The sequence below is a fragment of the Curcuma longa genome, chromosome 8, assembly GCF_044706935.1.
Source record: "Curcuma longa cultivar G26 ecotype Majalengka, Jawa Barat chromosome 8, ITB_CL_G26_1.1, whole genome shotgun sequence".
NCBI lineage: Eukaryota > Viridiplantae > Streptophyta > Magnoliopsida > Zingiberales > Zingiberaceae > Curcuma > Curcuma longa.
Genome location: NC_133868.1, coordinates 2,924,561 through 2,938,730, shown reverse-complemented (window position 1 = coordinate 2,938,730; position 14,170 = coordinate 2,924,561). Strand labels below are relative to the sequence as shown.

Here is a 14,170-nt window from a genome sequence, read left to right as displayed (position 1 = left end):
TTTTATCAATGTTTAAACTTAACTTTAAACTAGGTTATTAAACATTAAAAAGGGAAAGATTATTAGTGTAGAAAGCACCAGAATCAAACTTATACTTTGATATTGACAAAGGCTTAATGTTAAGTTGTTTGTGGACTGATGAATTGATCTAAGTGTGTAGGTAGCACAACAGGCAAGTCCTAATTGAAGGTTAGGTAATAAAAGTCCTAATTGGAGGCTAGGCAAAATAAAATTCTAGTTGGAGGCTAGGCAAAGAAGTCTTAGTTGGAATGACTAGGTAGAAGTCTTAGTAGATCGAGTATACCAGGTCGGGAGTCTAGGCGAGTCAATAGATCGAATGCCTAGCAGGTCAATGGGTCAACAAGGATCGGATATCGAAAGGAAAGTCTTGGAGGTCAGAAGATTGGATACTAAGTAGGAAATTCAAACAGGTCAAGAGGACTAGATGTTTGGTAGATAGGTAAAATCTCCTTAGAGGAATAGGTAAAGACACGTTTCCATGGAAGGAAACAATAGGCATTGGTCTAACATAGAGTTTCATTGGAAATTCAAAAGTCAAGATCAAACAATTATAAAACTGTCAAAACTTAATTTCTTACATTATGCTTGTATTTTTCTAACTATGTGATATAGGAAAGTAAGCTTATAGAAAAATCAAAAAGGAGGTTTCAGAGATTCCAGACGCCCCTATCAGATTCAAGCGCACAAATGGTCTGGGATCCCCTATCCAATCCAGTCACTCGGATAGGACTACTTCAGGTCAATATGTCGGATGAGTAACAAGTCCTAATTGATTGAAACACCTTAACCTTCAAACGCCCAGAACGATCTAGGCACCTGGAGAAGGATAAGACGTAGCAAAGCAAAGCGCACAAATGGTCTGGGATCCCCTATCCAATCCAGTCACTCGGATAGGACTACTTCAGGTCAATATGTCGGATGAGTAACAAGTCCTAATTGATTGAAACACCTTAACCTTCAAACGCCCAGAACGATCTAGGCACCTGGAGAAGGATAAGACGTAGCAAAGCAAAATATGATTTAGTAATCGTCATGTTAGCATTTCAGGTGCCTAGAAAGGATCCACACGCCTGGAAGGGATAGCTAACTTAGTGATTAGAACAGATCAAATAAACCACAGTGGGAGCGTCCGAAAGGGAATCCAGGTACCCGGATCGATCCATATAAGCACTCTCGAATAGAAGCCTCAAATCAACTGTTAAGGTCATTCTACTACTTCTGTTCAAGTGCTCCATGCTCCAAAAATATTGTTGCAACGTCAAGATGCTACACCGACACCATGCCCAAGTTCTAAAACATTATTGGTACACTTGTAGTGTTATTCTTTTCTGTCTTTGTGCTTCTATACTCTAGGAACGGTAAGTCTGTTACTGTTCCTTATTTTTATAAAAGACGATATTATTTCTTATTGTGAGAAAGAGTCTACTAGTGGATTGTCCATTGAAAGCGATCAAAGACCACAGACAGGTCTTGGAGTAGCAGTCAGAAACTGTGAACCAAGTACAAATAAATTTATCTCTTATTTTGAGTTCTTGGTTTTACTTTTCGCTACGTATTTAAAAGATTCAAAATAAAATTTTGAAAATAAGTGAAAAGTGAAGCGCGCTATTCACTTCCCCTCTAGCGCTCTACACGATCCTACATCTAAACCATCGCAACTTGGTTGCAAGCTCACGACCTGCTTGACTGCAAGTTCCTCCTATCCCTTCTCGTTTCATTCTCCTTTCCTCTTTCCTCTATCCACCCTTCATAGTAAAAAGAGCATACTAGAGAGACAATGTTCCCATATGGCATCATTTTGAGTTCTTTGGCACCTTAAAGGGTTCAAAGATCAAACACATTCATTAAGCTCACATTTATAGCTGGACATGTTGAGAATTTCCATAAGAAATCGTTAACAAAAGGCCAAGGGCTTTACTGCCCATCGGATGGACTGTTTGGATGAGAAATTGTTGGTGCTGCAAAGTAAAAAAAAAAAAAAAAAACCTATGGTTTTACCAACCATCGAGTGCATTCAAAGCTTGAGAAATCGTGAATACTGTAGAGAAATATAGAGTTTCATTTTTCATAATTATAGGTGAAATGAGAAGAATATTGGGGCTGTTGCCAAAATCTTAGACGGCAGATTGAAGCAACAGAGTTTGGCACTTGAAGTTTCCACATGGTTTGGTCACTGACCAGTTCAACGTGCACACAATTCAAGAGACAAATTTAGGCGGAAGAATATTTGTTGCACATATTGGTTACACAACTTCAAGTGCGTGATTTTGTAAATTGCCGGTGAATTTTGTCAGCTAGAAATGTCACCATTTAGCATGCTTTCGTGGAAATGAAACATTTGGACTTCCAAAGGCGCATCCCCAGAATTTACAGACTGATGCTGAAAGGTTGCAACCTCAGGGCACCAAAATAAAGTGATGGAATTTCTCAGCTTGCATAGAGGATACACATTCATCTGACATTCTATAATTCTTGGCTTAAAGACAAACCGTGTCTTTCAAGTTCCATCCCTAGTTCGAAAAATGTCTGATTTTGAACATTGTTTTTTATACCACAAGTACAAATGAGATGTACATGCAAAAACTGAAACTTAAATATTGACTGTCGTCTGATAAAAATGCCTACTGGCGACTACTTATAGATGGGTTGGAACCAAGAGACTATCGCCGGGGACAAAGTAATTCTTTTCTCCATCAATCTAAATGTGGAGGATAAATAAGAAATTTGTGGCTTCACAAAACCAGCCACATATCGACGTAGGAACGAGTCTATATTACTCTTAACAAGAGGAAAGAGGTGCAAAATAGATAAAAATTATGCCCCCAAAATAAATGCATGAACTTCTGTCCAGCTAGATGCAGTGTAGAGAACACCAGACAACCCATTCCATGGGTTTGAGTCATTCCCTACAACCTCCATTTGCTTCTTTATCACAGCGGGGTACAATGGTGTGAATGAGACACCAAACTTCTCCCCAACTCTCCTTAAACTTGAACTCGATCCAATCACTATCCCAACATCTGCTTCCAACAAGCACAGCAAATCACCAACCGAATCCCCAATGTAGATGGACAACTGTTTCTTTTCATTGCCAAGCTTGGATAAGATGCTTCTGAATTTATTGACCTTGTCCGTGGGAGACTCCATGGTTGTGATAATTTCACCAGTTGAAATAGATCCTTCGTAGTTGAACTCATTTGCATGTATGCTCAAATCATTTAGGCAACCTACTGAAGAAAATGAGGAAAAGTTGAGATAGATTCCTCGTGACATCATTGAAATTAACTACCCAGTAGTATAGCATTGTTTCATTTAAACCAAAACTACAGTTTGGATAAAAATATGTTCAAAAATCTCCCCAGTAATATATAAAATATTGCAATTACAATCAGTAATAGAACTCAAAAGACAATAATTCAATTGGATAATCAATCAGCACAAACCATTTGGCATAATATGAATTGCAGTAATCAAAATGATGGGAGATGAAATTGCATGTTTCCATCAGTCAATGGTGTACAAGGTGCCAGTTTTTGTGGTCCACAAGGTTCTGCAACAAATGAACAACAACTAGGACCAATGGAGCATTACATAATACCTCAATATTCCAAATTGACTGAGTAGAATGACTTACTTCCATTTATAGAAATATCTCCTACAGTTATAAACATAATAGAGGCAAATCACTTTTTGTTTCTCAGAGTTGCCATTGAACGAAGATGGAAAATATTCTCTCAAATCTCTGATCTCCCAGTTTCAAAAATATAATTCTGAGCCATGTAGAAGATTAAACTAGTTTGTGTAGGAAATAAAATGTTTCCGTTTGAATTTCCATTTTCTTCTTTTCTGATGACAATCATGGGTATCAAGTAAGAGTTTACTTGATATTAAGGATGAAAGGAATAAACAACTAGAAAGCTAAGTTCAAGTATCGAGCAAGAGTTTACTTGATACAAGATCAAGGGAATAAACAATAGGAGAGCAATTCAAATTTAAGATATAGAATTTCATTAATAGTGTTCCAAGAAATTTATCTTGTTACCTGTTTGTCATTTGTAAGTGCATTCTAGAGTTCTATTACCCTACAACTCTCCAGTTGCATATAAGACTGATAAAAAGTCATTCACTTTCATATATGATAAATGTAATTTTAATCTAAAAAACAATTATGAACATGAGAGAGAGTGAGAGGCCAATTTCTTAGTCTCTCAAAGTGTCAAGACAAGAACATAAACTTCAAAGGGGAAAGGAAATGTAACCTAAACAAGGAGAGGATATACCTGAGGCAATGGATGATCTTATAAGATCTGCACACCAACAAAAAGAGAGTATATGGAAATCAGCATCAAAGTTTTCCTTTATTGTTATAACCTTCTGGAAAAAATCTTTACATCCATCTTGTAGGATCAATCGCTCCCCAGTCCTTTTGATGTCTTCTAGATTCAATCCCTTTAGCAATCCTGACTGGATGACCCTAGAATTTGCCTGCTTTTCAAAATCAGAGAGCTTCTCAATGCTTTTGCATAGGCTTTCATAATCAAATGTTTCAGCTGCATGGCAATAAGGAAAGTATTAACTTTTGCAACTACAAATCCCCAATGAAGAAACATTATTTCCTAATCAACTTATAACTAATTTGCATAAAAATAACCTTGTCCTGCAGAAAGTAAGCTTTCTATGCATTGCTGATACTCTTCCGCATACTGCTTAGAAAGTATATCCCAAGAGTTCCTCATAACAGAAGGCGATTTCTGAGCAGCCAAAGTATCAGTGTCACTCTGAACAACCTTGGATGCAGTTAAGATTGCAAGCTCTGCCAATATGGCACAGGAATCAAGCACAGTGCATGTCAAGTCAAAATCAGAAAAAATAACCAGCTGAGTTTCCTTATCAAGCATTTTGGTGAATGGAACTACCACCGGTTGGACAATAGACTGAGCATTAAAAAATTCAACTTCAAGTTTCATAGCTTGACAATAAAGCTTTTCCATTATTTCCAGCTCACCACCAGTCAATGAAACACTCAACTTATCAAGCAAGTCTTCTATTCGCATGGCAGATTCCTGGACAATAGAAACGAGAAACACAAATGTAAGCACCACTACTAAAGTTTAGGGTATGGCCTTGGCCTAATAGTAGTTGAGTGTTAAATTATGGATGAAAATGCCTAGCAATTGTTGGTTGCTTGTAGATATCCAAATACCTCAAAGCTTGTGGAGGTATAAGTGTCAATCCACTTCTTGTATGGATGACAATTTCCTTGGGTTTTCAGATATGACTGGAGCTCTTTACCTAAGAATGCATAAAGCCGCATACAAGGAGTCATTGCACCAACTGTGTAAGCAGCTATTTTTGTCTTCTCAAAGGGAGTAACTATATTTGCATGACCCTTCTCCCCTCGAATTTTTCCAGCAGCAGTTGCAAGCAAGAATTCAGTGTACTTTAGAGTTGCTGGGTTGGGAATTATCTCTTTGGTGGGATCAATTCCCCAATCCTGCATAACTGGTCCCCTCAGATAGACTCATGCACAGATATCCAGATAATTATTTAGTGTACAAGCAAGCAGTGTGAATTTGTACCAAGATAAGATAAAAATTGGAGTGAGTTCAAACCTATTTATAAGCTGTATCTCATCAAATATTTAAATCCTTCATTTAAATTTTGGATAAACAGAAGAATTTTACTTTAACATTAAAAAAAAAGCATAGGATAGCAAGATTGAAACATTCATGCGCTAGACAAACTCATAAAGTTACACAAGGGAAAAAAACATAGTAATTTGAATTGCCATCACCTGTTCATTAATGAGATCTGAAAATATGATCACCATTTTACATCACATGTGAAACAGATAAGAATTGCTGAAAAGCCTCAAATGAATAATTGAAAGGAGCATAATTTAACCATCATCTGCTAAAGCTAGTTTAACATATCATCACTAGTAACAGTATCAAGCCGTGTAGATGGCTAGCATACCACAATTGATCATCTTGCTCCCAATTTAATATACTCTACTTGCTTATCAATCTAACGTTGACTTCTCTCTTGATCATGAAGTAGGTAAGGTAACAAGGGCCCCCGGAGCATAGCTGAGTTGGTTACGACGGAGCAGAGTTGTAGAAGTGGGCAAGGATTCGAATCTTGATAATGCCCTCCTCCGTCGTAGTCAATTGCAGCTCTCGATTTACCTCCTCATAGATGATCGTAGAGCCGACCGTGTGGGATCGCTGGGGTGGCGGATTTTACCTTTTTGCAGAAGAAAAGGTAAGGTAACAAGGAATCTTAATAGTTTGGTCAGTTGGTATAGCCACAAGAGACTATGCTCCTTATCTTCAAACATAACAAAGAACAGTGAATAAGCTAGCAATACAATTCACAGATGTAAACACATACCCACCTAAAAGTACATGCACATTTTGAGGCGATAGGACTGTTTCAAATATAGCAATCTCTCACCCAATGATATCAGATCTTACATCAGTTATTTTAATCCAAAGGTTTCATTTTCTAAAATAATTAGAGTTAGATGTCACTTAAAGTTTTAGAAATTAAACTCATTTTTGGGATATTAACATCCTTTTATGTACTTTGCTTCCAACATTATGAGTGGCACAATGTTAGATAAAGTTAGTATGAGATCCATGTAGTCAAGATAAGTACAGTTTGATGATAAGAATGATAAACATTTTCCTATATACTTTAGTGTCGTTGTACTACTAGAATAGGACCAAATAAATCATTAGGATTTAATATAGTCAAATAGTAAATTAGTTCCACATAGGGAGTAATTATTCTCCTTCAGTGAAATAATACAATTTATACCATTGCACTCAGCATTAAAGCTAGATTTATCTCCTAAGATTAGGATTTTCTTCTCAATTCTCTTAGGCGAAGTCACATGTGACCAACCACATCTCAAATCCCCCTCTCTTCTCTCTAACATCAATCTGCTTGTTTGCTCCCACAAGGGCACTCCACAAATCGCATTTAGATAAATGTGCCTTTTGATTCCTCCGAGCAGCTAATGCCTTAGGATGAGATAAATGGCAATTGCATTAATCTTCCCACAAATTGGCACGCCCCATTGGGTCCTTTTGATATGGACCTCATTGTTGGAGACATGTTCCTCTAGCATTTACCTACCAACCAATTCCTCATTCAAAATTCTGCCAAGGTTGTCCACCACAACAAACTTCACCTTCACTTGATACAAAATCAGGCTAACATAAATGTTCAGTGCCTCGTCTCCTCCTTCCTTAAGTTAATCAACTCCTACAGAGACAGATACAATTCCATTCCTCCAAATTCCTTCCTACCGAACTTGTCACACTTGACCCAACTCCATGATGAAAACAACTCTCGGCAGAGATAACTAAAAATATATATTTGTTGTCAACGAGATCACACTTGCTTCGATTCCATGTGTCATTGTTTCCCTTAGTTATAAACAAATATATTCGCATTGCAGCTCCCTCTTATATGGTAGAAAAAAAGTAGATATCATTATTAAAGACCATCAATATGTGATGCCTTAAATTCAAAAAGCAGCCCAACTTGACTATGTTCCTTTTGTGCGTGTGAATTCTGCATTGTAGGTGTTAAATAAAATTATCAAGACATAACTGAGTCCAGGACACACCTAATCTTATGCCTAATTTTATAGAATTAATTGAGTTTAGGACTACAGATACATAGATTCTAATTCTATTCGGTAATAATAAGATAATAAGTTTCTCAACTTGGTACCATTGCCTACTTGACTTTGTCATTTTCTAACAAAGTTGCATCTTCTCCTTGTTGTGAGACCTACCCATCTCTTTTCCCAATATCTCCAATGTGGTCTACACTTCCCAAATACTCGTCCAATCATGTTCCTCTAGGTCGCCCTAATGTATCCCATGTTATGACCCCCCCCCCCCCCCCCCCCCCCCCCCCCAAAACCTAGCCCATCCAAAGTTAATTAATCATATTCCTTGGTCTTTGGTCTTTATCTGACACATTACTACAACTATGTTTTCAAAATGCCCTTTTAAAACATCAAAAAATATCTTGAAGGCAAATTTGTTATCAAAGATTTGAGAAGGATGCATTACTATCTTGCGTTAAGGTTGCTTATAGCTCCCAAGGGAACTTATTTTTTGCAAGAAGCAAATATTTAGATGCAAAGCAAAAACTTCAACTATGCAAAATCATAATCATGTCAAAAGATGAAGACTTTAAGGATTGCCCTTGCAATCAAAGTTTAGTGCGAAAAGTCACTTAACTCACAGTTGACGACCAAAAAGTGCAATTAGGAGGTATAGCCAGTTAATATAGAGCTTAAACACTATCATTGGTGTTATGTTGCACAAAAACATACTATATACTCATAAAGTATTAAAATTGCTCAAAGATATTCAAGGGCTAAATTCAAGTTTGAAGGTTTTAACTTATGCTCTTGATACTCTTCTCTTAGTATTGCTTTACATTTAAGAGGAATGATTATTATATACACCCAATGTTGGAATTGTAAGAGGTTTTCCCTGTTGCCTCTTATAAAGGAGTGATTTGTAGGTCATGGTTTAGGAGCAAGATCTCCTAACCACATTAAATACCCATTTTAGCATCTTGTATTCGTGTTTATCTTATTTTCATTGTGTACACTCTTGACAGGATCAACCAAATATACACATGAACACACTCGTTCTACTAACAGTTTGATATGGTTATGTTGTGTGAGAATTTGAAATTAGGCATCATCTATTCAAGCCCTCCAGCTCTAGTCGGTTTGTCGTCAATCCTAACAATTGGGAGGGAATGTTAAGGATCCTTTTAATAATATTAAAGAATTTTAAGAGAATGGTTTCCTTTGTGAGAAGCATGGATGCCAAAGGGGACCTATTATAGTGGATCCAATACCGATAGGATATCAACATCAACTTTTTGTATGTATATTGGAGGCAACTTGTAATGTGGAAAAGAAACAAACAAAATATATTATCATAATCCAGTGTTGAAGCATAATGCAAGGCAATGACACATATAGCTATTAAGATGACAGGAATAGATTTCATGAAGATCACATCTTTAACATAATATGCAATGCACAAGGTGTTTTGCCACTTCATCTATGATGCAATTATGCCAAAAAGGATTAGCATACCATTACCTCAATTAAAAAAAATAAATTGTACTTAGATTTATATTTTGATGTAACAAGATAGGCATGATATATGTCTATCCTCTAACTTAAAGTGCAACATTAGATAAAATTAAAGAGCAGCCCGGCACACAAAACTCTCGTCAGTATGGGGTCCAGAAGAAGAGTCGAACCACATTGGATCTATTATACACAACCTTATCTTACATTTTACAAGAGGCTATTTCCACAACTCGAATTGGCGACTTTAAAGTTATATTGCAATAACTTTATCATTGTATTAAGGCTCCCCTTCAACATAAGATAAAATTATTAAGAGATAATTGAGTACAACACATGACTAGTCTTATGCCTAATTTTATAAAATGAGTCATGTTTATTAAATACATTGTAATTATATTTGATAATACTAACATTTTCTCAATTGTTGTGCATCTTGCAACTCCATTGCCCCACATTCCATCAAGAGTCTCTTAGCATATTATACAAAAGCTAAAAAATTAGAACTCAGGCATTCCCAAACCCAAGCCTACCCCTAACACACTTGGGTAGCAAGGCTTGGTTATAAAAGTACTTTTTACACTAATTATGAACGAACTCACTGGACATATCTAAGATACGGTACCGTGATATATGTTGTTTGCAAATATTATTTTGGTAGATGAGATATGTGAAGGAGTAAATACTAAACTTGAATCTTAATGAAAAATGCTAGAAGTAAAATATTTTAATCTCAGTAGAGTAAAAATAAAATATATAAAATTTAAGTTTAGTAATATTAGACATAGTGAGATAATTGTTAAAGAGTTTTAAATATTTAGATTATTTTTACAAAAGGATAGAGGAATTGAGAGAGATATCTTATATAGAATACAAGTAGGATAGTTAAATGGAGGAGCGTCAATGTTCTTTGTGATTATAAAATACCTCTAAGACTTAAAGGAAAATTTTACAAAACAACGATTAGACCTGTTATATGATATGGAACTGAATGTTGAACTATGGCTCGAGCACATAAGTAGAATATGAGAGTTGTAAAGATAAGAATGTTAAAGTAGGTGTGTGGACATACAAATATGGGCAGAATAAAAATGAAAATATTAGAGAACAAGTAGGATTGCACCTATTAAGGAAAAATCCAAAAGACATGTTTAAGATAGTACGAACATGTATTTAGATGAGTAATTAATGTGTCATTTAGGCGATGTGAAACTATGATGAATATACACATCAAAAAGAGGAAGAAGACCAAAACGACTTGATTAGCAATAATAAAATAAGATAAAATTTATTTAAATACAAATGATGATATAGTAGGGAATAAAACTCAATAACGTAGAATGATACATATAGCTGACCCCACCTAATAAGATAAGATTTTATTATTGTTGAAGTGAAAGTAATAGTTTAACAAAGGATGGATTAAAAAGTAAAGATTTTAAAGCATGTATTAGGACTACACCTTCCTCTCTCATCCTCTCTATCTCTACTTAAATTATCACCAAAGCTCAATTTCAACTATAATTTTTCAATTTTCAATCATTTTTATACATGATTTAAGATGAAATTTGGTATCATTTACCTTTTCCAAAAATCTCTTTTCTCTTAAGGGTCAATGTTAGTTTGAACACCATCTTTCCCAACATGTTCTCCCTCTTGGAGTAAATAATCAAAAAGACAAAAACTCAATCGGCTCAAGACATTCCTTCTCATAACAAATATTGAAATCCTAATCTCACTTTTGGCATTCCTTCAATCAATCCCTCCATCTCCTACAACTTGAAAAGATACAATATTCATTCTCTCTCTTCAAATATCATTTTTATCTCAAGAAAATTCAAAACATTACTTAACCTCCACACTAACACTTGTAATAGTCTCTTAAAGACATAATGAACTAAACTCAATGTCTCTCTTAATATTAAGTCCTCATCAAAAGAGTCAAAGACACTCGAATCCCAATCAATCTTTTGTCTTTGCAATCATTCATAATTTTTCATTTTATTTCTACTAACTTTAATATCTTGCACCATCTTGAACCTGAAATGGATCTAGGGTACATTTACTCTAGGTAGGTGGATTTAACTTTGTAGAGTAGGGGAGGGGGCACTCAAACCAAGGAGCCCTTCTATTGTTTACCTAGAAACAACTCCACAAGGAATAAAGATTCAATAAACACCATAAATGATGTTTGCTCTCAAAGTGATCCCATCGAAAGTTAGGCAAAAGCAAAGGAAGAGAGCCAGATTTAAGAAAAAAAAAACACACTAATATCTCCACATTTTCTCTACCTAGTCCACTACCCTTCCCATCTTAATTTCCACCCAACCCTCTGCTATCAACCTCCTCAACTCATGGTATTCTCCACCCTTATACTAATGGTCTATCTAAGGCCACAACCTATGAGGAGATGCTGCTACAACCTGCAAGTGTGCAAGAGAGCGACAAGGATGGATTAGCAAGTTAGCTATAGTACGAATACGTTTATTTTTCAAGCAATTCATGCCTTCAAGAGTTCTCATTCCATATTTCATTTTGAACAAGTGCTCCACATAAACCAATTTTTTCATGTGATAATTAAATTATATTTATTCAGTTACAATTCATATGTTGTCTGCTAACCCTTCATATTTAACATCATTATTGAAAAAATTAGTTGGGGGTTGCTATAATAGTGTAGAATATTGTAAAATATGCTTGCTTCCTTATACATATTTGATAAGTTCTCTTTTCTTATTTTAGATGTGGTATCGTTTATAAGTAGGATTTTACAATATAATTTTTAAGATTTAATACAATTTTAACTTCCAGTATGGTATCACAACCAACCTTAGTCATCCCTCCAAACCCTAGCCATCACTCTAGAACCTAACTGTCTCTCTTATTGTAGGCATTGAACGACTGTTAATGCTAACCTCCTTCTCTTCTATTATCTTTTGGACACCGTCCATACAAGTTTGCACAATATCTCCTAATCACTATCCGTACCGATCATTCATACAGTTTGTACTGTCCATACAATTTGTACATAGTGAAACTCAATGGCAATAAAAAGGCTCAATTCAATTCCTCTGCCACAACATCTGACATCACCTGTTATTAAAATTCCATTGTCTCCAACCCCAGTCAAATCCTCATTACAAGATACAAACTCGACGGAAACTATTATCTTAAATGGACCCAATAGGTGATAGTGTCCATATATGGCAAAAGAAATGCACATGACCCGAGATTCAAAACTTGAAAATGAAGAGTATGGTTATGGTTATATCATGATTAATTAATTCCATAAATGAGATATGAGAAAATTTTCTCCTATGTGAGATAGCAAAAAAAAAAAAAAAAAGAAATAATGAGAGAAACTTATTCAAATAAGGAGATTTATTTGAAATAGAAAGTATTCTACATGAATGTTGGTAGTTTAGTCATTTCCTTGCCATCCCCCTTCCCTTCCTCTCTAGATTCCCTCCACTAAAATAATTTGATCCTTAAGGAAAAAGATTAAACATCTATTCTGAAGATCAAAATAACAAATTAAAAGCACTTTTGATGATTGTCTTCAACTTCACAAAAAGCATTGCATCATCAAAATTTCTCAGCCTTTGAGTTAGTGTCTTCATCTTTGTTGGGTGTTAATCAGTTTAGTTTTAATATTACTAGACTTTATTTTATGTAATAATTTTCGATAATTTTATGCTCCAACTTGAGGAGACTGTTAGAACCATTACATTTTCTAGAAATATTAGTCACATATGATATTTAGTCTTCACGTATTATGCCAAGATCTTATATAGGGTCCTAATTCTTCTCCTTTGATATAGGAATACAACTTCATCTCCATCAACTAAGTGTTATCAAAAGAAAAGGGAAATCTTGATTAAAACAATCTGAAAGGAGGTAGAAAAAGTGTTTTATATAGTACCTGCATTACTGAGTCGTGCATTTTAAGTTCATTAAGGGCATCGTTCCTCAACTCGTTGAGTGCATCCTTGGCATCATCATCATCAGCACATTCTGCCGCCATCTCATAGCTGAAATTTACCAAGCAGGAAACATGAATTCTCAGGGAACACCTAGGAACTATAAAAATAGATAGCTTAAAATATTTCTTTATATGAACCTCAAAAAATCTAGAACCAAATTCTTGTTAACCGTAAGTCATAAACCCTACTAAACAAAACAAATACGAAATAACTGAAATGGAAGCTCAGGAAGCCAGGACAAGCACTACTCACGCTTGCGCGAAGGCCCTCAAAAAATAGGCATCCTGTGCGATGTATCTGCGGAAAGTATCCATGTCCAGTGTTCCCGCCGCGAGCAGCACCACAAAGGGAGTATACGAACCGAGAAGCGCCTCCTTGCTGGATGCGAGCCATAACCGAGCGGCCACGGAGCCTTCTCCGACGACCGACGCCATGCCGGCTCTAGCTGAGGGGGAAAACAGATCCGATCTCAGAGAAGCCGGTGGGCACTTCAGATCCGCACCTCCCAACAGCGAAAAACTCTTGAGGAAGCTGGGATTCGATCGATCTCGCTTGAGGAGAAGTAATCGGGGACGGATCGAGGGGGAGGAGGAGTAGGAGACAGATTTGGGGCTTCGGAGGAGGAGGAAGGGGCGGAGGGGAGGGTGGGAGAAGGATCGCATCAAGGTGAGGTTTGAGGGCAGAAGATGGGCATGGTACTTATAGACGAGTGAGGTCAGGGGGTTTGCCCGTTCGGGTGGAATGGTGGGGGAGAACCGGCGGCCGGCGCCTTCGCGAGTCCGTCGTGAGTCCTCTACGTCCAACTATACGCGTAAATTTGAAAGAAATAAATCACCTTCTATTCTGCTTCTTTTCTTATACCTTTTCAACCCTTTTCCTTAATTACCTCCTATTCTATTGCGATTGCGGTTCATAAATTTTTTCTAGTTTTACTTTTAAATTTGTATAAAATAAAATAAGATAATTATAAATTTTAAAAAATAAAACGTATAAAAATAGGAAATATTTTTTATGTGTAGTTAGTTAA

General features: G+C 36.1%; 1 protein-coding gene across 1 annotated transcript; it reads right to left on the bottom strand.

The window, feature by feature from the left end:
• Positions 1-2,532: 2,532 nt before the first annotated feature.
• On the bottom strand, positions 2,533-13,905 carry LOC141833223 (bifunctional TH2 protein, mitochondrial-like). Its single transcript, XM_074720609.1, has 6 exons — positions 13,396-13,905; positions 13,083-13,191; positions 5,225-5,515; positions 4,673-5,084; positions 4,302-4,571; positions 2,533-3,251 (listed from the first exon to the last, which is right to left on the bottom strand). The coding sequence occupies exons 1-6, from the start codon at positions 13,803-13,805 to the stop codon at positions 2,836-2,838; spliced, it is 1,908 nt and encodes a 635-aa protein (XP_074576710.1). The 5' UTR covers positions 13,806-13,905; the 3' UTR covers positions 2,533-2,835.
• Between the last annotated feature and the right edge of the window lie 265 nt (positions 13,906-14,170).

Coding starts and splice junctions, on each gene's coding strand:
- LOC141833223 (XM_074720609.1), bottom strand. CDS start 13,805: ATGCGATCCTTCTCCCACCCTCCCCTCCGCCCCTTCCTCCTCCTCCGA. Junction 13,192..13,395: donor TTGAGGGCCTTCGCGCAAGC/GTGAGTAGTGCT, acceptor GGTAAATTTCAG/CTATGAGATGGCGGCAGAAT. Junction 5,085..5,224: donor ATACCTCCACAAGCTTTGAG/GTATTTGGATAT, acceptor TCTATTGTCCAG/GAATCTGCCATGCGAATAGA.